The sequence below is a fragment of the Salvelinus namaycush genome, chromosome 3, assembly GCF_016432855.1.
Source record: "Salvelinus namaycush isolate Seneca chromosome 3, SaNama_1.0, whole genome shotgun sequence".
Lineage (NCBI taxonomy): Eukaryota > Metazoa > Chordata > Actinopteri > Salmoniformes > Salmonidae > Salvelinus > Salvelinus namaycush.
Genome location: NC_052309.1, coordinates 63,089,375 through 63,114,618, shown reverse-complemented (window position 1 = coordinate 63,114,618; position 25,244 = coordinate 63,089,375). Strand labels below are relative to the sequence as shown.

At 43.1% G+C, this 25,244-nt stretch overlaps 1 protein-coding gene across 1 annotated transcript in view; it reads right to left on the bottom strand.

The window, feature by feature from the left end:
- Positions 1-25,244, bottom strand: part of LOC120043971 (corticotropin-releasing factor receptor 1-like) — a 223,283-nt gene that overhangs the window by 15,458 nt on the left and 182,581 nt on the right. The window contains exons 7-11 of the mRNA XM_038988567.1: positions 21,495-21,615; positions 16,747-16,900; positions 16,571-16,631; positions 13,622-13,694; positions 7,041-7,126 (exon numbers count right to left, since the gene is read on the bottom strand). Coding sequence (XP_038844495.1) covers positions 7,041-7,126; positions 13,622-13,694; positions 16,571-16,631; positions 16,747-16,900; positions 21,495-21,615 — 495 coding nt within the window. The remainder of the gene's footprint in view (positions 1-7,040; positions 7,127-13,621; positions 13,695-16,570; positions 16,632-16,746; positions 16,901-21,494; positions 21,616-25,244) is intronic.

The following is a 25,244-nucleotide window of genomic DNA, read 5'->3' as shown; positions in this document are numbered from 1 at the left end:
AAAAAAACTTGAGTACTTTAAATTAAATTATGGGTAGAAAGACAAATTCAACTCCATCTTTCATCGAATCAGATGGCTTATTCATCTCAAAACCATTTGATGTTGGCAATTATTTTAATGATTATTTCATTGGCAAAGTGGGCAAACTTAGGCAGGAAATGCCCACGACAAACAGTGAGCAATTATATTCATGCATAAAAAACTAATAATGAAAGAAATGCAGTGGAAGTTTTAATTTTGTAAAGTTAGTGTGGGAGAGGTGGAAAAATAATTGTTAACGATCAATAATGACAAACCTCCTGGCATTGACAATTTAGATGGAAAGCTCCCGAGGATGGTAGCTGACTCTATAGCCACTCCTATCTGTCATATTTTTAATCTGAGCCTAGAGGAAAGTCTTTGTCATCAGGCCTGGAGGGAAGCCAAGGTAATTCCGCTACCCAAGAGTGGTAAAGCGGCCTTTACTGGTTCTAACAGCAGACCTATAAGCTTGCTGCCAGCTCTTAGCAAACTGTTGGAAAAAATGGTGTTTGACCAAATACAATGCTATTTCTCTGTAAACAAGTTAACAACAGACGTTCAGCATACTTATAGAGAAGGGCACTCACCATGTACTGCACTGACAAATGACTGATGGTTGGTTGAAATAAAATGATAATAAGAAGATTGAGGGAACTGTTCTGTTAGATTTCAGTGCAGTCTTTGATATTATTGACCATAATCTGTTGTTTAAAACATCACAGCACAGTTGAAAAAGCATCACAGCACAGTTGAAAAATATATGGCAAATAGAAATCCAAAATGGATGGTGTTAAGAGATAGATGGGAGGGGTTGAATGGAGCTGAAGGGTGGGACTCTGCCATATCGTGGATTCAGAGCTATCTATCTAATAGAACTCAAAGAGCTTTCTTTAATGAAAGCTTCTCTAATGTCAAACATGTAAAGTGTGGTGTACCGCAGGGCAGCTCTCTAGGCCCTCTACTCTTTTCTATTTTTACCAATGACCTGCCACTGGCATTAAACAAAGCATGTGTGTCCATGTATGCTGATGATTCAACCATATACGCACCAGGAACCACAGCCAATGAAGTCACTGAAACCCTTAACAAAGAGTTGCAGTCTGTTTTGGAATGGGTGGCCAGTAATAAACTGGTCCTGAACATCTCTATATCAAAGAGCATTGTATTTTGTACAAATCATTCCTTAAGTGCAAGACCTCAGCTGAATCTGGTAATGAATGGTGTGGCTGTTGAACAAGTTGAGGAGACTAAATTACTTGGCATTACCTTAGATTGTAAACTGTCATGGTCAAAACATATATATTCCATGGTTGCAAAGATGGGGAGAGGTCTAGCCGTAATAAAGAGATGCTCTGCTTTTTTCACACCACATCCAAAAAGCAGCAAGTTCTGCAGGCTCTAGTTTTGTCTAATCTTGATTATTGTCCAGTCGTGTGGTCCAGTGCTGCAAGTAAATACCTAGTTAAGCTGCAGCTGGCCAAGAACAGAGCGGCACATTTAGCTCTTAATTGTAATCATAGGGCTGATATAAATCTTGGCTAAGAGTTTAGGAGAGACTGACTGCATCACTTCTTCCTTTTATAAGAAACTTTAATATGTTGAAAATCCCAAATTGTTTGCATAGTTAACCTACACACAGCTCTGACACACACACTTATCCCACCAGACATGCCACCAGGGGTCTTTTCACAGTCACCAAATCCAGAACAGATTCAGGAAAGTGTACCTTATTATGTAGAGCCCTTATTGCATGGAGCTTCCTTCCATCTCATATTGTTCACATAAACAGCAAACCTGTTTTTTTTTAAACTGATAAAGCAACACCTCGCTGCACAATGCCTCTCCCCTATTTGACCTAGATAGTTTGTGTGTATGCATTGATATGTAGGCTACATGTGCCTTTAAAAAAAAAAATGTATGTAGTTCTGTCCTTGAGCTGTTCTTGTCTAATGATGTTCTGTATGATGTCCTTCTGTATTATGTTTCATGTTTTGTGTGGACCCCAGGAAGAGTAGCTGCTGCTTTTGCAACAGCTAATGGGGATCCTAATAAGAAAGCAAATTTTGGTATTGTCCATATGTAGCTCGTTTTTGGTCACAGGTCCAGGAATGGATGAAGAATTGCAACATTTACCTAGAACTAACGCTGCAGATAGCAATAATGGGTGATTTGAAAAGTCATAGTCAATCAATTAATAATATAATTATTATTTTAGCAAAAAAAGTTATTTAATTTACAATCTGTAGAAGCTATGAAAAAAGAAAGGTTCAGTACTTTTGTGAAGCATCACAGCACAGTTGAAAAATATATGGCAAATCCAAATCCAAAATGGATGGTGTTAAGAGATAGATGGGACGGGTTGAATGGAGCTGAAGGGGGGGACTAATAACAACAAGATAACCAATGTAAAACATATGGGGTGTGTAAAATGTATATAGGTTCAGAAATGTTGTGAAATAGCACAGTTACAAATAGAAATCAAACTGCATGGACATCAGAAATAGAGGAAGGACTAAAAACAAACAAAATATAACTATTGTAAAATAGATTGTCTGTAAAATGTGTATAATAAACTTAAGGTAGAAGCCTAAGTGTTATTGTTTATTAATTTACTCCAATTGGTGGTAGGGGATGCGGGGAATAATAAAGCTATATTCTAAGTGTGTATATGTATGTATGTATGTATATATGTATGTATGTATGTATGTATGTATGTATGTATGTATGTATGTATGTATGTATGTATGTATGTATATATGTATGTATGTATGTATATATGTGTATACGTATATATATGGGTATGTATGTATGTACCGTTGAACTCAGAAGTTTACATACACCTTAGCCAAATACATTTAAACTCAGTTTTTCACATTTCCTGACATTTAATCCTAGTAAAAATTCCCTGTCTTAGGTCAGTTAGGATCACCACTTTATTTTAAGATTGTGAAATGTCAGAATAATAGTAGAAAATTTATTTATTTCAGCTTTTATTTATTTCATCACATTCACAGTGGTTCAGAAGTTGACATACACTCAATTAGTATTTGGTAGCATTGCCTTTAAATTGTTTAGCTTGGGTCAAACGTTTTGGGTAGCCTTCCATAAGCTTCCCACAATAAGTTGGGTGAATTTTGGCCAATTCCTCCTGACAGAGCTGGTGTAACTGAGTCAGGTATGTAGGCCTCCTCGCACAAACACGATTTTTCAGTTCTGCCCAAAAATGTTCTATAGGATTCAGGTCAGGGCTTTGTGATGGCCACTCCGATACCTTGACTTTGTTGTCCTTAAGCCATTTTGCCACAACTTTGGAAGTATGCTTGGAGTCATTGTCCATTTGGAAGACCCATTTGCGACCAAGCTATAACTTTCTGACTGATGTCTTGAGATGTTGCGTCAATATATCCACAATTTTCCTCCCTCATGATGCCATATATTTGTGAAGTGCACCAGTTCCTCCTGCAGCAAAGCACCCCCACAACATGATGCTGCCACTCCCATGCTTCACGGTTGGGATGGTGTTCTTCGGCTTGCAAGCATCCCCCTTTTTCCTCCAAACATAACGACGGCCAAAAGGTTATATTTTTGTTACATCAGACCAGAGGACATTTCTCCAAAAAGTATGATCTTTGTCCCCATGTGCAGTTGCAAACCGTAGTCTGGATTTTTTTATGGCGGTTTTGGAGCAGTGGCTTCTTCCTTGCTGAACGGCCTTTCAGGTTATGTCGATATAGGACTCATTTTACTGTGGATATAGATACTTTTGTTTCCTCCAGCATCTTCACCAGGTCCTTTGCTGTTGTTCTGGGATTGATTTTCACTTTTCACACCAAAGTACATTCATTTCTAGGAGACAGAACGCGTCTCCTTCCTGAGCGTTACGACGGCTGCGTGGTCCCATGGTGTTTATCCTTTTCTCAATAGGGGGTGCTGTTTGCACTTTGTAATAATTTCGTTCCCAAATTAAACTGCCTCGTACTCAATTCTTGCTCGTACAATATGCATATTATTATTACTATTGGATAGAAAACACTCTCTAGTTTCTAAAACCGTTTGAATTATATCTGTGAGTAAAACAGAACTCGAGTTGGAGCAATTTTCCTATGAGGAAGTGAGAAATCTGAAATCTGCAGGCTGTTCTGAGGTCGGTTTATTAATTTGCATGTCTTCTATTGGTTGAGATGCACTGCATACGCCTTCCCCTGGATGTCAGCAAATAGTGAGAATTGGAATGGAGTTGCTAGGCAGATCTGAGGCCTTATAAATGGGCTGGCAACGTGGGGTCCTCTCTTTCTTTCATTCGCCATGACGCAAGACAGACCTCAGGATGGCGTTCTAGAAAGCTCCCGTTATAGCCCTTAGATATATCCGGCTCTGATTTTATTCGATATAGGTGTTAAAGACATCATAATGTTGTTATTTTAAACCGAGTTATATCAGTTTATATCAGTATATTGTGATTTTCAGGTATTTATTTGTGCTGCGTTCTAGTGAGTTGGGCACGTCTGGGCCACATGGCTAATGTTTACTGCTAATTCCAAAGTTGAAGGCGACAATCTACAACCGAGCAACGATTCTTTTGGACAAAGGACAACTTGCCCAAGATTCTGATGGGAGCTCATCAAAAAGTAAGAACTATTTATGATGTTAATTCGCTGTTCTGTTGAAAAATGTAAAACTCATATTCCGCCATTAATTTCGGTGCGGTCTCGCTTTAACGCACGCTGTATGTCGTAGTAACGTTAATTTTAAAAATCTAACACAGCGATTGCATTAAGAACTAATGTATCTTTCATTTGCTGTCCAACCTGTATTTTTTAGTCAAGTTTAAATTTCTCCCGAAATATTGTTGGCAGCTTGGCTACTATTCTCATTGTATAACCACGATTTGTGCCGCTAAATATGCACATTTTCGAACAAACTCTATATGTATTGTGTAATATGATGTTATAGGACTGTCATCTGAAGAAGTTTGAGAAGGTTAGTGAAAAAATTAATATCTTTTGCTGGTTTATTCGTTATCGCTATTGTTGGCTTGAATCAATGCTGTTGTGTGGTTGGCTATTGTAGTAAGCTAATATAATGCTATATTGTGTTTTCGCTGTAAAACACTTAAAAAATCTGAAATATTGGTGAAAGATACACATCTTGTGAATCCAGCCATCATTTCTGATTTTTAAAATGTTTTACAGGGAAGACACAATATGTAAATCTATTAGCTAACCACGATAGCAAAAGACACCACTTTTTTTTCCACCATTTTTTTCCTGCATAGGTAGCTGTCACAATTTCGACCAAATAAAGATATAAATAGCCACTAACCAAGAAACAACTTCATCAGATGACAGTCTGATAACATATTTATTGTATAGCATATGTTTTGTTAGAAAAATGTGCATATTTCAGGTATAAATCATAGTTTACCATTGCAGCCACCATCACAACTCTCACCAAAGCAACTAGAATAACTACAGAGACCAACGTGTATTACCTAATTACTAATCATAAAACATTTCTTAAAAATACACAGCGTACAGTAATTGAAAGACACAGATCCTGTGAATCCAGACAATATTTCAGATTTTCTAAGTGTCTTACAGCGAAAACACAATAAATCGTTATATTAGCATACCACATGTGCAAACATTACCCCAGCATTGATTCAAGGCAAAAAGAGCGATAGCATTATCACCACCAAAATATATTAATTTTTTCACTAACCTTCTCAGAATTCTTCCGATGACACTCCTGTAACATCATATTACAACATACATATAGAGTTTGTTCGAAAATGTGCATATTTAGCCACAAAAAAACGTGGTTATACAATGAGAATATTAGCCAAACTGGCCAGAAAATGTCGGGCGCCATCTTGGACAGTGATCTAGTCTAATGAATAAATAATCATAAACTTGACTAAAAAATACAGGGTGGACAGCAATCGAAAGACAAATTAGTTCTTAATGCAATCGCTGAATTACATTTTTTAAATTATCCTTACTGTGCAATACAGGGTGCGCCAAAGCGAAGCTACCCCAAAGAAAATGGCGGCATATGCGTTTAACATTTTTCAACAGAACAACGATTTATCATCATAAATAGTTCTTACTATTATCTGAACTTCCATCAGAATCTTGGGCAATGTATCCTTTCTCCGGTCTAATCGTCTTTTGGTCGAAAGATGTCCTCTTGTCCTGTCGAAATGGCCACTAACGTTCGGCATGTACTGGAAAAGTGTCCAACTATTGGAAGTGCGTCACAAAGAAATGCCAGAAAATCGCACTAAACGGATATAAATTGCTATAAAACGGTTTAAATTAACTACCTTATGATGTCTTTAACACCTATAACGAGTAAAAACATGACCGGAGATATATTACTGGCTAAACCAAAGCTTGGAAGGAGGCCAGTCCGACGTCCATCGTGCGTCAAGCGCAGGGAAGAAAAGAAAGGTACTTCCGCCCTTTGGTCTTTTATAAAGTCCCAGATTGCGCAATCGACTCCATTCAAATTGTCACCACTTACTGACATCTAGAGGAAGGCGTAGGCAGTGTTTGTAGCCCCATAGCATTCACAGGGACCTAAAAACTGACCTGGGAACAGAGGCCAAGATTTCTGAAATCTCACTCCCTGGCAGGAAAAGTGCTGTAGAATGAGTTCTGTTTCACTCAGAGACATAATTCCACGGTTTTAGAAACTAGAGAGTGTTTTCTATCCAATAATAATAATAATATGCATATTGTACGAGCAAGAATTGAGTACTAGGCAGTTTAATTTGGCAACGTCAAGAAAAAAAAAGTGCTAACAGCTCCTCCTATTGAGTAGAGGTTAAATATACTTTTTCTTCCACTTTGACAAGCAGATAGAGTAGATAACTATTAAATATATTTTAATCCCACATTGCAACACAAGAAAATGTGAAGAAATCCAAGGAGGTAGAGCATTACCTATGGGGGCCTGGTAAAAGTAATGCACTGTGAAAGGTATAGGGGCCATTTGGGGCCCTGGTCCTGGCTCACCTGTACTGTATTGTCTCTGAGGTTGTGGAGGCTCTCAGCTTAGTCATTAGGATTCTCACAATGTTGAAAAGGAATATAAAGTTGATCTGAAAACAGAGAGAAAATAAGAATGTAGAAAGATTTACATTGGTTAGTTATGAGAAAGAAACATTTAATAAAACAAGCTTTGTCTGTGCTGGAAATAACTGTCACAGAGTTGACGTTTTTCTCAATACATTGCAGGAAATTAGAAAAGATGTGTCACAGGCTTGACCTTTCTCTCGGTACATTGCAGTCAATGGGAAAAGATGAGTGTAACAGGGTTTCAAGTTTTCAGGCTGATAATGGGCTGATACAGTATATTGACTGATGTATGTCAAACGATGTCAAACTAGCCAGCTAGCCACCGAATAGCAGCACTGTAGAAACGATTGCATTACAACGGAACGACTTGATTAGTGTAGTGTTAGCTAGCTACACAGTTGTCTTTGCTATCTTTGATTTGTTTGATCTTAGCTAGCTACTTAGCTAGCTACATAGCCGTCTTTGTATCAAAGATAATTGTGTAGTTATTGAGGTTCGCTAGCCAGCTATTTTCGTCCTAACGTAACGTAACGTAGTCAACACTGCTAGCTAGCCAGCTAGCCACCGAATAGCAGCACTGTAGAAACGATTACGTTACAACGGAACGACTTGATTAGTGTAGTGTTAGCTAGCTACATAGTTGTCTTTGCTATCTTTGTATCTAAGATAATTGTGTAGTTTTGAGTAATTATCGGTTAGCTAGCCAGCTATTTTCGTCCGCCGCGCTGCCGTTCTCCTACCTAGTCAACACTGCTAGCTAACACTGCTAGCTAGCCAACTTCTACCGAATAGCAGCACTGTAGAAACTTACATTACAACGGAACGACTTGATTAGCGTAGTGTTAGCTAGCTACATAGTTGTCTTTGCTGTCCTTGTATCCAAGATAATTGTGTAGTTTAGAGAAATTACCTAGCCAGTTAAAGGTTACCTAGCCAGCTACACTTTCAAACAAAGTCAACAACGCAGCCACTGCTAGCCAGCCTACTTCACCAGCCAGCAGTACTATATCATTTTAGTCAATAAGATTTTTTTTTTTTTTTGCAACGTAAGCTTAACTTTCTGAACATTCGAGACGTGTAGTCCACTTGTCATTCTAATCTCCTTTGCATTAGCGTAGCCTCTTCTGTAGCCTGTCAACTATGTGTCTGTCTATCCCTTTTCTCTCCTCTCTGCACAGACCATACAAACGCTTCACACCGCGTGGCCGCCGCTACTCTAACCTGGTGGTCCCAGCGCGCACGACCCACGTGGAGTTCCAGGTCTCCGGCAGCCTCTGGAACTGCCGATCTGCGGCCAACAAGGCAGAGTTCATCTCAGCCTATGCGTCCCTCCAGTCCCTCGACTTCTTGGCACTGACGGAAACATGGATTACCACTGATAACACTGCTACTCCTACTGCTCTCTCCTCGTCTGCCCACGTGTTCTCGCACACCCCGAGAGCTTCTGGTCAGCGGGGTGGTGGCACTGGGATCCTCATCTCTCCCAAGTGGACATTCTCTCTTTCTCCCCTGACCCATCTGTCTATCGCCTCCTTTGAATTCCATGCTGTCACAGTTACCAGCCCTTTCAAGCTTAACATCCTTATCATTTATCGCCCTCCAGGTTCCCTTGGAGAGTTCATCGATGAGCTTGACGCCCTGATAAGTTCCTTTCCTGAGGATGGCTCACCTCTCACAGTTCTGGGTGACTTTAACCTCCCCACGTCTACCTTTGACTCATTCCTCTCTGCCTCCTTCTTTCCACTCCTCTCCTCTTTTGACCTCACCCTCTCACCTTCCCCCCCTACTCACAAGGCAGGCAATACGCTTGACCTCATCTTTACTAGATGCTGTTCTTCCACTAATCTCACTGCAACTCCCCTCCAAGTCTCCGACCACTACCTTGTATCCTTTTCCCTCTCGCTCTCATCCAACACTTCCCACACTGCCCCTACTCGGATGGTATCGCGCCGTCCCAACCTTCGCTCTCTCTCCCCCGCTACTCTCTCCTCTTCCATCCTATCATCTCTTCCCTCTGCTCAAACCTTCTCCAACCTATCTCCTGATTCTGCCTCCTCAACCCTCCTCTCCTCCCTTTCTGCATCCTTTGACTCTCTATGTCCCCTATCCTCCAGGCCGGCTCGGTCCTCCCCTCCTGCTCCGTGGCTCGACGACTCACTGCGAGCTCACAGAACAGGGCTCCGGGCAGCCGAGCGGAAATGGAGGAAAACTCGCCTCCCTGCGGACCTGGCATCCTTTCACTCCCTCCTCTCTACATTCTCCTCTTCTGTCTCTGCTGCTAAAGCCACTTTCTACCACTCTAAATTCCAAGCATCTGCCTCTAACCCTAGGAAGCTCTTTGCCACCTTCTCCTCCCTCCTGAATCCTCCTCCCCCTCCTCCCCCCTCCTCCCTCTCTGCAGATGACTTCGTCAACCATTTTGAAAAAAAGGTCGACGACATCCGATCCTCGTTTGCTAAGTCAAACGACACCGCTGGTTCTGCTCACACTGCCCTACCCTGTGCTTTGACCTCTTTCTCCCCTCTCTCTCCAGATGAAATCTCGCGTCTTGTGACGGCCGGCCGCCCAACAACCTGCCCGCTTGACCCTATCCCCTCCTCTCTTCTCCAGACCATTTCCGGAGACCTTCTCCCTTACCTCACCTCGCTCATCAACTCATCCTTGACCGCTGGCTACGTCCCTTCCGTCTTCAAGAGAGCGAGAGTTGCACCCCTTCTGAAAAAACCTACACTCGATCCCTCCGATGTCAACAACTACAGATCAGTATCCCTTCTTTCTTTTCTCTCCAAAACTCTTGAACGTGCCGTCCTTGGCCAGCTCTCCTGCTATCTCTCTCAGAATGACCTTCTTGATCCAAATCAGTCAGGTTTCAAGACTAGTCATTCAACTGAGACTGCTCTTCTCTGTGTCACGGAGGCGCTCCGCACTGCTAAAGCTAACTCTCTCTCCTCTGCTCTCATCCTTCTAGACCTATCGGCTGCCTTTGATACTGTGAACCATCAGATCCTCCTCTCCACCCTCTCCGAGCTGGGCATCTCCGGCGCGGCCCACGCTTGGATTGCGTCCTACCTGACAGGTCGCTCCTACCAGGTGGCGTGGCGAGAATCTGTCTCCGCACCACGTGCTCTCACCACTGGTGTCCCCCAGGGCTCTGTTCTAGGCCCTCTCCTATTCTCGCTATACACCAAGTCACTTGGCTCTGTCATATCCTCACATGGTCTCTCCTATCATTGCTATGCAGACGACACACAATTAATCTTCTTCTTTCCCCCCTCTGATAACCAGGTGGCGAATCGCATCTCTGCATGTCTGGCAGACATATCCGTGTGGATGACGGATCACCACCTCAAGCTGAACCTCGGCAAGACGGAGCTGCTCTTCCTCCCGGGGAAGGACTGCCCGTTCCATGATCTCGCCATCACGGTTGACAACTCCATTGTGTCCTCCTCCCAGAGTGCTAAGAACCTTGGCGTGATCCTGGACAACACCCTGTCGTTCTCAACTCACATCAAGGCGGTGACCCGTTCCTGTAGGTTCATGCTCTACAACATTCGCAGAGTACGACCCTGCCTCACACAGGAAGCGGCGCAGGTCCTAATCCAGGCACTTGTCATCTCCCGTCTGGATTACTGCAACTCGCTGTTGGCTGGGCTCCCTGCCTGTGCTATTAAACCCCTACAACTCATCCAGAACGCCGCAGCCCGTCTGGTGTTCAACCTTCCCAAGTTCTCTCACGTCACCCCGCTCCTCCGCTCTCTCCACTGGCTTCCAGTTGAAGCTCGCATCCGCTACAAGACCATGGTGCTTGCCTACGGAGCTGTGAGGGGAACGGCACCTCCGTACCTTCAGGCTCTGATCAGGCCCTACACCCAAACAAGGGCACTGCGTTCATCCACCTCTGGCCTGCTCGCCTCCCTACCTCTGAGGAAGTACAGTTCCCGCTCAGCCCAGTCAAAACTGTTCGCTGCTCTGGCACCCCAATGGTGGAACAAACTCCCTCACGACGCCAGGTCAGCGGAGTCAATCACCACCTTCCGGAGACACCTGAAACCCCACCTCTTTAAGGAATACCTAGGATAGGATAAAGTAATCCTTCTAACCCCCCCCTCCCCCTTAAAAGAGTTAGATGCACTATTGTAAAGTGGTTGTTCCACTGGATATCATAAGGTGAATGCACCAATTTGTAAGTCGCTCTGGATAAGAGCGTCTGCTAAATGACTTAAATGTAAATGTAAACGAGTAAAAAAAAGGCAATTTAATGCTTCAGAGCAAGGTCTTAGAATGATTGACTACTGAGGTTAAGGGAAAATAAATAAAAATCAATTTTTTACATTAAATTGTAGCGTGCTGGTTATATCATACAGTACCAGTCAAAAGGTTTGGACACACTTAGTCAGGGTTACTCCAGGGTTTTTCTTTATTTTTTTACAATTTTCTACATTGTATAATAGCAGTGGAGACATCGAAACTATTAAATAAAACATATGGAATCATGTTGTACCAAAAAAAGTGTTAAACAAATCAAAATATTGTATATATTTGAGATTCTTCAAAGTAGCCACCTTTTGCCTTGATGACAGCTTTGCACACTATTGGCATTGTCTCAACCAGCTTCATGAGGTAGTCACCTGAAATGCATTTCAATTAACAGGTGTGCCTTGTTAAAAGTTAATTTGTGGAACTTCATTCCATCTTAATGCATTTGAGCCAATCAGTTGTGTTGTGACAAGGTAGGGTTGGTATACAGAAGAAAGCACTATTTGGTAAAAGACCAAGTCCATAGAACAGCTCATATAAGCAAAGAGAAATTATAGTCCATCATTACTTTAAGACATGAAGGTCAGTCAATCTAGAACATTTCAAGAACTTTGAAAGTTTCTTCAAGTGCAGTCGAAAAACCATCAAGCGCTATGATGAAACTGACTCTCATGAGGACCACCATAGGAAAGGAAGACCCAGAGTTACCTCTGTTGCAGAGGATTGGTTCATTAGAGTTACCAGCCTCAGAAAATAGCTTCGAAGAGTTCAAGTAACAGACACATCTCAACATCAAGGAGACTGTGTGAATCAGGCCTTCATGGTCGAATTGATGCAAAGAAACCACTACTAAAGGACAGTAATAATAATAAGAGACTTGGTTGGGCAAAAAAACACGAGCAATGGACATTAGTACAGTGGAAATATGTCCTTTGGTCTGATGAGTCCAAATTTGAGATTTGTGGTTCCAACTGCCGTGTCTTTCTGGAACGCAGAGTAGGTGAACGGATTATCTCCGCATGTGTGGTTCACACCATGGAGCATGGAGGAGGAGGTGTGATGGTGTGGGGGTGCTTTGCTGGTAACACTGTCAGTGATTTATTTAGAATTCAAGGCACACTTAACCAGCATGGCTACCACAGCATTCTGGAGTGATACAGCATCCCACCTGGTTTACGCTTAGTGGGACTATCATTTGTTATTCAACAGGACAATGACCCAACACACCTCCAGGTTGTGTAAAGTCTATTTGACCAAGAAGGAGAGTGATGGAGTGCTGCATCAGATTACCTGGTCTCCACAATCACCCGACCTCAACCCAATTGAGATGGTTTGGGATGAGTTGGACCACAGAGTGAAGGAAAAGCAGCCAACAAGTACTCAGCATATGTGGGAACTCATTCAAGACTGTTGGAAAAGCATTCCAAGTGAAGCTGGTTGAGAGAATGCCAAAAGGGTGGCTACTTTGAAGAATCTCCAATATAAAATATGTTTTGATTTGTTTAACACTTTTTTTGGTTTACTACATGATTCCATACAGTATGTGTTATTTCATAGTTTTGATGTCTTCACTATTATTCTACAATGTAGAAAATAGTAAAAATGAAGAAAAAACGTTGAATGAGTAGGTGTGTCCAAACCTTTGACTGGTACTGTATGTTCAATCATGTTCCAACGCTATGTGTGAGTGTCTGATGAGTTATGTAGGGAGAAGGCATGAGAAAAACAGTCTACTATTTAAACTTTCTTAAGGAGAAAATGTGTAAAGAGAGTCAAGCTGAGCTAAAACGGTCACAGTTTAGCGTGCTACAAATCATTTACGATTCATACATATTCCTCACATATCATATTCAGTCCAACTGACCCAGTCAGTTCTGCATATGTGTAGTAGGTGTCACGCCGTTCAAATAGCTTCACATGATGGTATTACTGCACGTGCGTGAGTGTGTGCGTTGGAAGGCTGCGGTATAAAGTTCACACACCATAGAATGTCAATGACCTTTCGACTGTTTGTTTTGAATTACTTGACCTCGAAAAACTATTTCTGCTTGAGTGCACAATAATGTTATTTTGTCAGTGTTCCTAACTGTGCGGTGCTGTAAATACAAACACACTTAGAGGGAAGGTGTAAAGGGGAAGAGCTTGGTCATGGATGTAGGAAAACCTAACAAGGACAAGGCTAGAACACTATGTCTATAAATGTCTATACTAGGAGGAAAAATATGGAGAAATGTGAAAAGGATTGTGTAACACTGTCTTACCAGCAACACCAGGATCATTGGGCCCTGGTAGATGTAATCTGTGTACACTCCTGCCTTCTTCCCAAACCAGCACCTGCAATTTAGAACACAGAGAGTTGAGCCAATCATACTGGTCGATGCAGAAGGTCCACCAGTCACATTTATTCAATGACAAAGCAGACCTCGGGACCTTTGCCAGCAATTTTTTAAAGTTGACTGAAATGAGCATCGGCCTCGGCCAATCACAATTGATATCAGAGGTGGGTGAGAGGGCTTAGCCTATCAAAGCCAGTACTGGCAGAGAACAAGAGAGGCCTTTGTAAAGTCCAGCACTCCTCTCTAGCAACAGAAAACACCTAAAACAAAGAATTTGGTGGAATTACATCCACTTTGCAGTAAAAACAAAGGGATGAAAAAAGGAAAAGAAGACGCTCTCCGAGGGGATGAGACGCTCCAGATTCACTCAATCTACAGACTCAGTTCAGTGGAGTGAATCGTTCATTTGTTCCGTCTTCACCTTGTTGGTATCAGAGCGAGAGTGAGAGAGAGAGAGCAAAACAGCTCTTGGTAAAAAAAAGCAGAGGGATTGGGGGAACTGTGTCTGGATAGAAGTTTGTTTTCGCCCCCTGCTGAGCATTATGAAAAACAAGCTAACAGGTTTCGGAGGGTGGATATCACGGCAACCCCTGTGTAAGCAAGAGACTCCGATGTGATGCAGTGGAAACTGTCAGGTTCCTGGTATAGCACTAATGAAACTGATGCCCCCCAGCCAACCAGCTGGTTGAGCGAAGAAATTTAAACTCTACCAAGAGTGTTTTCTGATTGTATTAGAGAGCAGAATATCAGAGAATGGGAAAGGATGTGGAGTATGTTTGCTTAGGCTATTTCAAGTCAGGTTGATGATGGAGTAATTAAGTTGCCTTGCACAAGCTGGAACAGCTGATAGGAGCAGGAGCGTATGTCCTGTTTCTGAAGCGAGACGCAGCTGGATGTACAAGTACACCCCCCCAGGACAGCACACTAGTCTGTCGAAGGGCTATCCCATACCAACGGGAAGTAGTTTGGGGGTGAGGGTGCTACAATTTTTACCCACGCTGCAGGCGGCTATATCGGTACGCTAATACAGGACTATTAAAAGCCAAGTGCACTACTTTTGTGATTTAAAAAAATATATATATTATTATAAACTCAGCAAAAAAAGAAACGTCCTCTCACTGTCAACTGTGTTAATTTTCAGCAAATTTAACATGTGTAAATATTTGTATGAACATAACAAGATTCAACAACTGAGACATAAACTGAACAAGTTCCACAGACGTGTGACTAACAGAAATGGAATAATGTGTCCCTGAACAGTGGGGGGGGGGTCAGTATCTGGTCAGTAAAATTAACAGTCAGTATCTGGTGTGGCCACCAGCTGCATTAAGTACTGCAGTGCATCTCCTCCTCATGGACTGCACCACATTTGCCAGTTCTTGCTGTGAGATGTTACCCCACTCTTCCACCAAGGCACCTGCAAGTTCTCGGACATTTCTGGGGGGAATGGCCCTAGCCGTCACCCTCCGATCCAACAGGTCCCAGACGTGCTCAATGGAATTGAGATCCGGGCTCTTCGCTGGTCATGGCAGAACACTGACATTCCTGTCTTGCAGGAAATCCCGCACAGAACGAGCAGTATGCCTGGTGGCATTGTCATGCTGGAGGGTCATGTCAGGATGAGCACCACATGAGGGAAGAGAATTTCTCCCCTGTAACGCACAGTGTTGAGATTGCCTGAAATGACAACAAGCTCAGTCCGATGATGCTGTGACACACCACCCCAGACCATGACGGACCCTCCACCTCCAAATCAATCCCGCTCCAGAGTACAGGCCTCGGTGTAACGCTCATTCCTTCGATGATAAAAGCGAATCCGACCATCACCCCTTGTGAGACAAAACCGCGATTCATCAGTGAAGAGCACTTTTTGCTAGTCCTGCTTGGTCCAGTGATGGTGGGTTTGTGCCCATAGGCAACATTGTTGCAAGTGATGTCTGGTGAGGACCTGCCTTACAACAGGCCTACAAGCCCTCCGTCCAGCCTCTCTCAGCCTATTGTGGACAGTTTGAGCACTGATGGAGGGATTGTGCGTTCCTGGTGTAACTCGGGCAGTTGTTGTTGCCATTGTGTACCTGTCCCGCAGGTGTGATGTTCAGATGTACCGATCCTGTGCCGGTGTTGTTACACGTGGTCTGCCACTGGGAGGATGATCAATTGTCCTCCCTGTAGCGCTGTCTTATGGGTCTCACAGTACGGACATTGCAATTTATTGCCCTGGCCACATCTGCAGTCCACATGCCTCCTTGCAGCATCCCTAAGGCACGTTCACGCAAATGAGCAGGGACCCTGGGCATCTTTCTTTTGGTGTTTTTCATAATGAATCTTGTTTTGGAGACAGCTGTGCAGAGTGATCACTAGCTGGCACAGCCACAAAGTCCAAAAATCAGATTTTAAACCGAACCCCAACCTTAATCCTAACCTTAACTATACTGCTAGCCCTAATGCCCAGCCTTAAATTAAAACCAAGTAGGAAATCTCTGTTTTCATGAAGTTTTGCAATATAGACAATTTTGACTTTGCAGCTGGCCTAAGTTTGACATCGCTCAGTTCTGCCAACAGGGCAAGACTCATGACAATAAACGTCAACCTGCTATTCTGTATGCAGAGAAATTATAGGTTGCAGGTTCACTAAGACTCCCGTAAAATGAGGATAAATCGGTTGTTTAATGACCTGGCAGAAAGTACAATTAAGGAGATGACTGGGCGACATCCAAAACTCATCCACTACAACGGTCACTCTGATGGGTCTGAGAGGACCTAGACACGGACAAGATTGTTGCCTGATTCCAAAGACAAATCGATACCACAGGGACATGAATAGAGATAGAGAGAACCCGAGAGAGAATGTGAAAGAAAAATACATGTGCTTACTTTTCGTTGTCGTAGTAAAGCTTGCCAATGGCCCATGCGATGATGATTGGAAGAGGGATACCTGTAAAACAGCACACATCGTCTCTGTTACAGTCGACTTACAGTCTTTGTGACGAGGGAAATGAATCAATCAACCCACATCCGTCTTTCCCTCGATGAGCTAAGTGTTAACTCACACCACCCGATGCAGATGAACATCCACTTCCGTAGCTTGTCCGTGGAGTAGGTGAGCACGATGGCTGTATGCAGGTAGCAGCCCTCCCCAAACATCCAGAAGAAGTTTGTCACGTGGAAATAGTTATAGGCTGCCGTGACCAGCCGGCACCACAACTTTTTATAGAGAGGAAGGAAAGAATAACAAAAAAGATTAAGGCTAGTAAAAATGAAGAAAAAAAAGTGAGAGCTGTAAAGCCACCACTGGTTCCTTTCCTCGCTCCTTAGGGGGTTGTTGCCGATCCAGGCTGCATCTGAAATGGCGCCCTGTAGGCCCTTGTCAAAAGTAGTGCACTACATGGGGAATAGGGTGCCATTTTGGATGCAGCCCTGGTTCTCTAAAAAACACTCAATTTGCGAGTGACACTCCACCGTGCAATCCTTATTTAAAATGTGCAGCTTGTTTGAGCTTCTCTATCATGCTCTGAGTATTGTCAAAAGGTCTCTCTGAATGCTTCCAATTTGGGACTGGTATATAGGCAGATGTCTGGCAAACAAAGGTCACCGTGGCAGTTTAAGAATGGCAGATTTGACCTCCTGCATTACTTGTTAAACTGCATCATAGCTCTCACTTCCCATGGCCTATGACAGTCTGAGTCATCCAACACTGACAATACCTCTCAACAAGTCCAAAGTCAATATTGATCTGCTATCTTAATTTGATCACTCTGTTGTCGCAGATAATTTTCCTGCGCAGCAGAAAATTCTAATTGTAGTGTATTCGAGGTTTAAAAAGGGTTCTAAAGTTTGCAATTTCCAATTTGAAATGTAAAACTATTTGTCCTAAAGAAACATTTATCAACACCTACAAAAATGTCCATTTAATTCAAATCCACATAATAATTCACATTTTCTGGTGCTGCAGGATTATTTTCATGCTGTGAGAAACTGGTCAATTTAAGATAGTACACATCTGTCTGCCACTTTTAGCACTTCAACCTCTATCTTCTTTGACAATAACTGAGACCAGATCATTGAGGGCCACTTGGGAGTTACTTTGGATTGAGAGAGTCAGAGAATGGCACAGGGGGAGTCTGGACTAGGTGTTGTGAGAGCAAAATTGCAAGATTATGTCATAATACTGTAATTGCATCAAATGGTTGTTTTATGCAACATAATAGAGGGCTCTTATAACTCAATTGTGTCTGTGTGAACTGATAGTGGGGCTATTGGAGATTTAACACTGACAGAAGATGTATGATGTCTTTGGTTGATAAACCTAAAGAGACCGCATTCCATAGCATGAGTTATGTTTCTGTGCTGCCGTACCAGGGGGAGATGGCTCCAGTATGGAGTTGGGGGGACAGACCCTGGTCTCTTTACAATGAAAACAGTCTCCATAGGAGATACTGTCTGCTGTGAATTCTAAGTATCTTTCATACGAATCTTAACCTTGTGACTCATTCCATACATCTGTTGTTTGTCATGTAGACTGAAGGGGGTGTATCGTTGCTATAAAAGGCCATGGTATCTTTTGTTGTTGGGCTCTCAATGAATCACTTGTTCGTTGACAACATCCATTACTGCAATAATTAAATAATAAAGTTGACTTGTTTTGAAGAAATTGAAAAGTCTCTCCTTTTGATGACAATAATTTCACGACAGTGTCTACAGCTGGGAGATGAGACAGGAGATCTGTCAGTCTTTAATCTCTCTCTCAAGATTGAGGAACGACGACTCATTGGGCGATGATCTCAGTTCGGAAAGAGGGGGGAGATGCTCCCCTTTGGCGTTTGTTCAAAAGTAGCAAAGCCCATCTCTGAAGGCCTGTGATGAATATGTTGTCTAAGTGTTTAACTATAGTAGTTTCATGAAAATTTCTTAACATATGTAAGACTAGAGGCTTAGATGAGAACTCCTTATTGTCATGCAGGTCGGGAGTGGCCTTGGTTCACAATCAAAATAAGGAGTCTTTCCAAATCAGGTGTTTCTTATTTACCTCCTTTTTCACGACAATAAGAAAAAATATTTGAATTTAGCATTTGCTCAGGTAGTTATTCATATGGTACCTAGTGAAAAGAAAAGAGTAATGTACTGAGTGGGGAAAATCTCTATTCAATATGAAAGTGTCATTGAATCCTTGTCTAGCTTCACAGTCTCACCCCACTTACTTCGAGGACATACCAAAAGACTCCCTGACCCGGTACTACCCATCAAATCATCAAAGTCACACAGATAATGGGACTCTACAGCCAGCAATCTCAGTGTATTTGGGCTAAGATCTCAAGTGACCCTTTCCAATTCCCTCCACTCTACCCCTTGTGTAGTCTAAAGGCATTTCAGGGCAGCTGTCAAATCAGGATCGCAGTTCATTCACAACTCTCCATTTTCTCTAGCCTCTACTCTAATCGACCCATTGAGGGTGAGAGACTCCCAGTCCGATCAGTGAAGTGGGGCCATGGTTGAGTGTGATAGCGTGATAGCGGTACCATCCTGACATCCCCGCCACTGACGCATGACAGCCCCCTCTATATTCGCAGGGGGAACCCAGTGTACCAAGGACAAGAAAAAACACAAAAATGACAGCTTTCAAAAGTGAAAAATAACTCTCCTGAGGTTCGAGAGTTGCTTGTGACCGAGCCAACTCCCCTTTTGAAAATAGAGAATCATCTTTCGAGACAACAGCTGATAAACAGGTGAGGGGATGCGCTGTACCGAAATGATTGAATGGCAGGAATCAAAGCAATTGCGCATTAGCTGACGTGTCCTAGTATGCTGATATTTGTCTTTAACTGCATTCGTTTTTTATAAACAGTACGCTGTAATAGTATGTAGTACGATTGCAACACAGTATGCAGTTACAGTTCCGCGAAATAGTATTCCTGCATGCAGAACTGCTTTACCTCAGTGGCATTTAAGGGTTTCAAGCATGAACTGCTCATTTAAAGTCCTGCCACATCTCAATTGGGATTAGGTCTGGACTTTGACTAGGCCATTCCAAAACTTCCAATTTGTTGCGTTTTAACAATTGTCATGACTTGATTGTGTGTTTTGGATCATTGTCTTGCTGCATGACTGAGCTACGCTTCAGCTTCAGCTCACAGACGCATGGCCTGACATTCTGCTGCAGAATTCTCTGATACAGAGCAGAATTCATAGTTCCTTTTATTAAGGAAAGTAGTCCAGGTCCTGATGCAGCAAAGCATCCCCAAACCATCACACTACCACCGCCACGCTTGACCGTTGGCATTCGGTTCTTACTGTGGAATGTAATGTTTGGTTTTCACCAGACATAAATGGGACCCATCTCGTGGGACAAGGGACATCTCAGCCGGCCAAACCCTCCCCGAACCCAGACGACGCTGGGCTAATTGTGCGTCGCCTCATGGGTCTCCCGGTTGCGGCCAGGATCAAACCAGGATCTGTAGTGACGCCTCTAGCACTACGATGCAGTGCCTGTTTTAATTTAATTGTACCTTTTTTTAAATAGGCAAGTCAGTTAAGAAAAAAATCTTAATTTCAATGACGGCTTAGGAACAGTGGGTTAACTGCCTTGTTCAAGGGCAGAACGACAGATTTTTACCTTGTCAGCTCGGGTTTCGATCTTGAAACCTTTCGGTTACTAATCCAACGCTCTAACCACTAGGCTACCTGCCGCCTTAAACCGCTGCGCCACTCTGGAGGCCTCTGGGTCACTTTGAGCGCGCCCAGTCTGTCTTCTTAGGTCAGATATTGACAGTGGGGGTTGGATTCATTCATTTCTGAGGGCTGGGGGGGCCGGAGGGGGTGATGAGCTAATTAGTAAAGTAGTAGTAAAGGCTAATTGAAAGAGCTGGGAAAATAAGCATGTTCTCTTTTCTCTGAGGTGAGGGATGTTTGCACAAGCAATAACGTCAAGATGCAGGCGAGCTGAGGGGCAATTAACAGTGAACCAGGACTACATGGTGGTAATCCAAAGCCTGTTAGTTAGTTAGTTAGGAGTGTGTGTGTGTGTGCGTGTGTGCGTGCGTGCGTGAGTGCGTGCGTGCGTGCGTGCGCCCGGACCCTGGAGATGTTTTTGAAATGATAGCTGTGACATTGCAATCCAATTTGATCTGAGAGAGGAAAAAGGAGGATGAGTGAAAGTGAAAGTGTGAGTGTGTGTGTGTGTGTGTGTGTGTTCATTAGTGAGCCTGGAGAGAGGGGAAAGTAATAGAAGGAAAGAGTGGGGATTTTTGTATGGGTGTCTGAATGTGTGTGTGTGTGTGCTTCCTTATCTGCATGAATGTACTGCCCTTCTGTGTTTGTGTTGCCTCACAGTGTATCACAGCAAACTATATATAGGTAACTGCCAAAATAAAGGAAACACTTGAGTTGTTTGAGTTGTTATGGTGTGGGGTGCATTTTCCTGGAATGGTTGAGGTCCACTCAAACCCTTAGAGGGCAAGGCAAGTTAAACGGCAATAAATACACAGCCATTCTGAGTGATCACCTTCAATCTATGGTGAGTCATTCCTATCCTGATGACATTGCCCCCATCCACAGGGCACAAGTGGTCACTGAATGGTTTGATGTGCATGAAAACTATGTTTACCATATGCCTTGCCCATCTCAGTTACCAGAGTTGAACACTTGCCAAGGCACATTGAAGCTGTTCTAACAGCTTTTGATGGCGCCCTATTAAGACACTTTATGATGGTGTTTCCTTTATTTTGGCAGTTACCTGTATGTATATGTATATTGCATATAAAGCGGCTTGAAATTGATGTACAATTAACTTCCCTGTACTCACCACATTGCTCTCGTGCACCTCAGGGTTCATGGTGAGCTGTACGACGAACCAAGTGGCGTTCCTCAGGATGAAAGCTGTGATCAGGTTCCAGTGAATGATGTTCCTCAAGCAGCGGATACTCCTGGGAGGAGAGAGGAGAATAGAGGAAAAGGTAAGCACTGGTACCTATTCATTATACTGTACAGTGCAACATGGTAGCAATGCTATGCATCACATTGTGAATCTTTTGCAAGACGATATGTATCAAGGTTCTTGATGCCTAAGTCAATACACTGCACTGTAATACTCCTGGTGGTAGAGGAGAGAACAGAGGACAGGTTAAGAGCTGGTGGTATGTAGTATAATTATTGCAGTGTGTGCAGTTTTTCCTTCTTCAGTATAATTATGACATTTTAGGTCAAGCACGCCGATTCCTCATGCTATGCAGTATAATGTTGGTAATACATATGACGGGATGATGGATAATGGGACCATAATAAAAAGAGGGAAAGTTAAGAGACAGTGGGGAAGTTTGTGTGAGTGTGTTTTTGGATGTGTGTTTTGCATAATTAGTACAGCATGTGCATGGACTATGGCCGTGTGTGTAAGTCTAAAGAGCTAGACAAGACCCGTTCCCTCAAGCAGGGGGTGTATCACTTTCTCTGTTCTTTTCTAACCACTTCATCCCACCTCCAGTGGCAAAGCAAACCACCTCACAATAATCTCCCAAAACCCTCTGGCAGTAGAGTTGGGCAGGCTGATCAATCTTTTCCCCAGGCCTCAGTAGCACCAGCAGCCCAGCAGGTTATTCAACCCACAGGAATGCCTGATCGAATTGGACCAGCTAATGCATGGTTTATTAGATCAGTCAAGGTTGTAATTCACACAATTGGTGTACAAACATGGAGGTAATAAGACACCAGGAAAGGAAAGCATCCAGGACCAGTAGGGCATCCAGGACCAAAACCTTCTTACGGTGCCATTTTTTTCCTCAAGCTAATACTTAAACTACGAAAAGTTGCTAGTCCTCAGTAATGTTATTTTAAATGTTCTTAAGCTTCTTCCTATTAAAAAAGTTATGAAGAAATTAGATTCTTGAAAATAATGTTATTGGATTTCGTCTTGGAAATGTACTTAATTCCAAGATAGCTAAACCCTTGTCTTAAACTCACGGCAGTGAGAGAATAAGCTAATGAAAGCAGTTGAACATATTTAAACCCCCCAGAGTTAATGTCAGCCCCCCACGGAAATGTATTTAGTATAATAAAGAAATGCCCATAAAAAAACAATCAGTGAAAGATGACAGAGCTAGAGTGACCGTTTTGCTCTGCGATCCCCACAAGCGTCTTGGGACTCGTATGAAGTCGGTAAAACCGATCTGCCAACTTCTGTCTGTAGTGTCTGAACAGTTTGGGCTACACACTAATGTCCCTCTGTGGAAAGGTGAGACCATCACGAACACGTTTTGCTCTAGGACGCCCACATGCCTCACAAGACTCTGAATGTTATTTTCAAAATTCGTCAAGCTCTTTCAAATCGGTCATTGATCATTGCTAGACAACCATTTTCAAGTATTGCCATAGATTCTTCAAAAACATTTAAGTCAAACCTGTAGCTCGACAACTCAGGAACATTCACTGTGTTCTTGGTAAACAACTCCAGTGTATACTTTTGGCCTTGTGTTTTAAGTTATTGCCCTGCTGAAAGGTGAATTCATCTCTAAGTGTCTGAAACAGGTTTTTATTTTGGATTTTGCCTGTACTTAGCTCCTTTTAATTTCTTTTTTTATCCTGAAAAACTCCACAGTCTGTAAAGATTACAAGCATACCCATAACATGATGCAGCCACCACTTGCTTGAAAATATGCAATGTAATGTGTTGTACTAGATGTGCCCCAAATATAACACGTTGTATTCAGGACAAAAAGTGAAATGCTTTGCCACATTTTTTGCAGTATTACTTTAGTGCCTTGTTGCAAACAGGATGCATGTTTTGAGATATGTTCTGTTCTGTACATGCTTTTTTATTTTCATTCAGTCATTTAGGTTAGTATTGTGGAGAAACTACAATGTTGTTGATACATTCTCAGTTTTCTCTTATCACAGACATTAAACTCTTAAGCTGATCTAAATTGGAGTGATTGTGAAATCATTGAGCGGTTTCCTTCCTCTCCGGCAACTGAGCTAGGAAGGACACCTGTATTTTTGAAGTGACTAGGTGTATTGATACACCCTCCAAATTATAATTAAATGGTGCTCTGGTACCCCTTGCCGTGCGGTAGCAGAGAGATCAGTCTATGACTAGGGTGGCGGGAGTCTTTGACAATTTTTACGGTCTTCCTCTGACACCGCCTGATATAGAGGTCCTGGATGGCAGGAAATTTGGTTCCAGTGATGTACTGGGTTGTACTACCCACTACCCTCTGTAGTGCCTTGTGGTCGGAGAACAAGCAGTTGCCATGTCTGGATGCTCTTGATGGTGCAGCTGTATAACCTTTTGAGGAACTGAGAATCCATGACAAATCTTTTAAGTCTCCTGAGGGGGAATAGGCTTTGTCGTGCCCTCTTCATGACTGTCTTAGTGTGTTTGGACCATGAAACCTTGTTGGTGATGTGGACACCAAGGAACTTGAAGCTCGCAACCTGTTCCACTACAGCCCCGTCGATGAGAACGGGGATTTGCTCGGTCCTCCTTTTCCTGTAGTCCACAATCATCGCCTTTGTCTTGATCACATTGAGGGAGAGGTTGTTGTCCTGGCACCAGGTCTCTGACCTCCTCCCTATAGGCTGTCTCATCGTTGTCGGTGATCACTGTTGTGTCATCTGAAAACTTGGTGTTGGAGTTGTGCCTGGTCATGCAGTCATGAGTGAACAGGGAGTACAGGAGGGGACTGAGCAGACACTCCTGAGGGGGCCCCGTATTGAGGATCAGCGTGGTGGATGTGTTGTTCCCTACTCTTACCACCTGGGGGCGGCCCGTCAGGAAGTCCAGGATCCAGTTGTAGAGGGAGGTGTTAAGTCCCAGGGTCCTTAGCTTAGTGATGAGCTTTGAGGGCACTATGGTGTTGAACACTGAGCTGTAGTCAATGAATAGCATTCTCACGTAGGTGTTCCTTTTGTCCAGGTGGGAAAGGGCAGTGTTGAGTGCAATAGAGATTGCATCATCTGTAGATCTGTTGGGGCTGTATGCAAATTGGAGTGGGTCTAGGGTTTCTGGGATAATGGTGTTGATGTGAGCCATGACCAGCGTTTCAAAGCACTTCATGGCTACACACATGAGTGCTATGGGTCGGTCGTCATTTAGGCAGGTTACCTTAGTGTTCTTGGGCACAGAGACTATGGTGGTCTGCTTGAAACATGTTGGTAATTCAGTAAAAATTGTCAAAGACCCCAACCATCCCAGTCACAGAATGTTCTCTCTACTACCGCATGGCAAGCAGTACCGGAGCGCCAAGTCTACGACCAAAAGGCTTCTCAACAGTTTTTACCCACAAGCCATAAGACTCCTGAACAAGTAATCAAATGGCTACCCGGACTATTTGCATTGTCCCGCCCCCCCCCCCCCCCAACCCATCTTTTATGCTGCTGCTACTCTCTGTTAATCAAATATTCATAGTCACTTTAACTATACATTCATGTTCATACTATCTCAATTAGCCCGACTAACCGGTGCCCCCGCACATTGGCTACTCGGACTATCTGCATTGTGTCCCGCCACCCGCCAACCCCTCTTTTACGCTACAGCTACTCTCTGTTTATCATATATGCATAG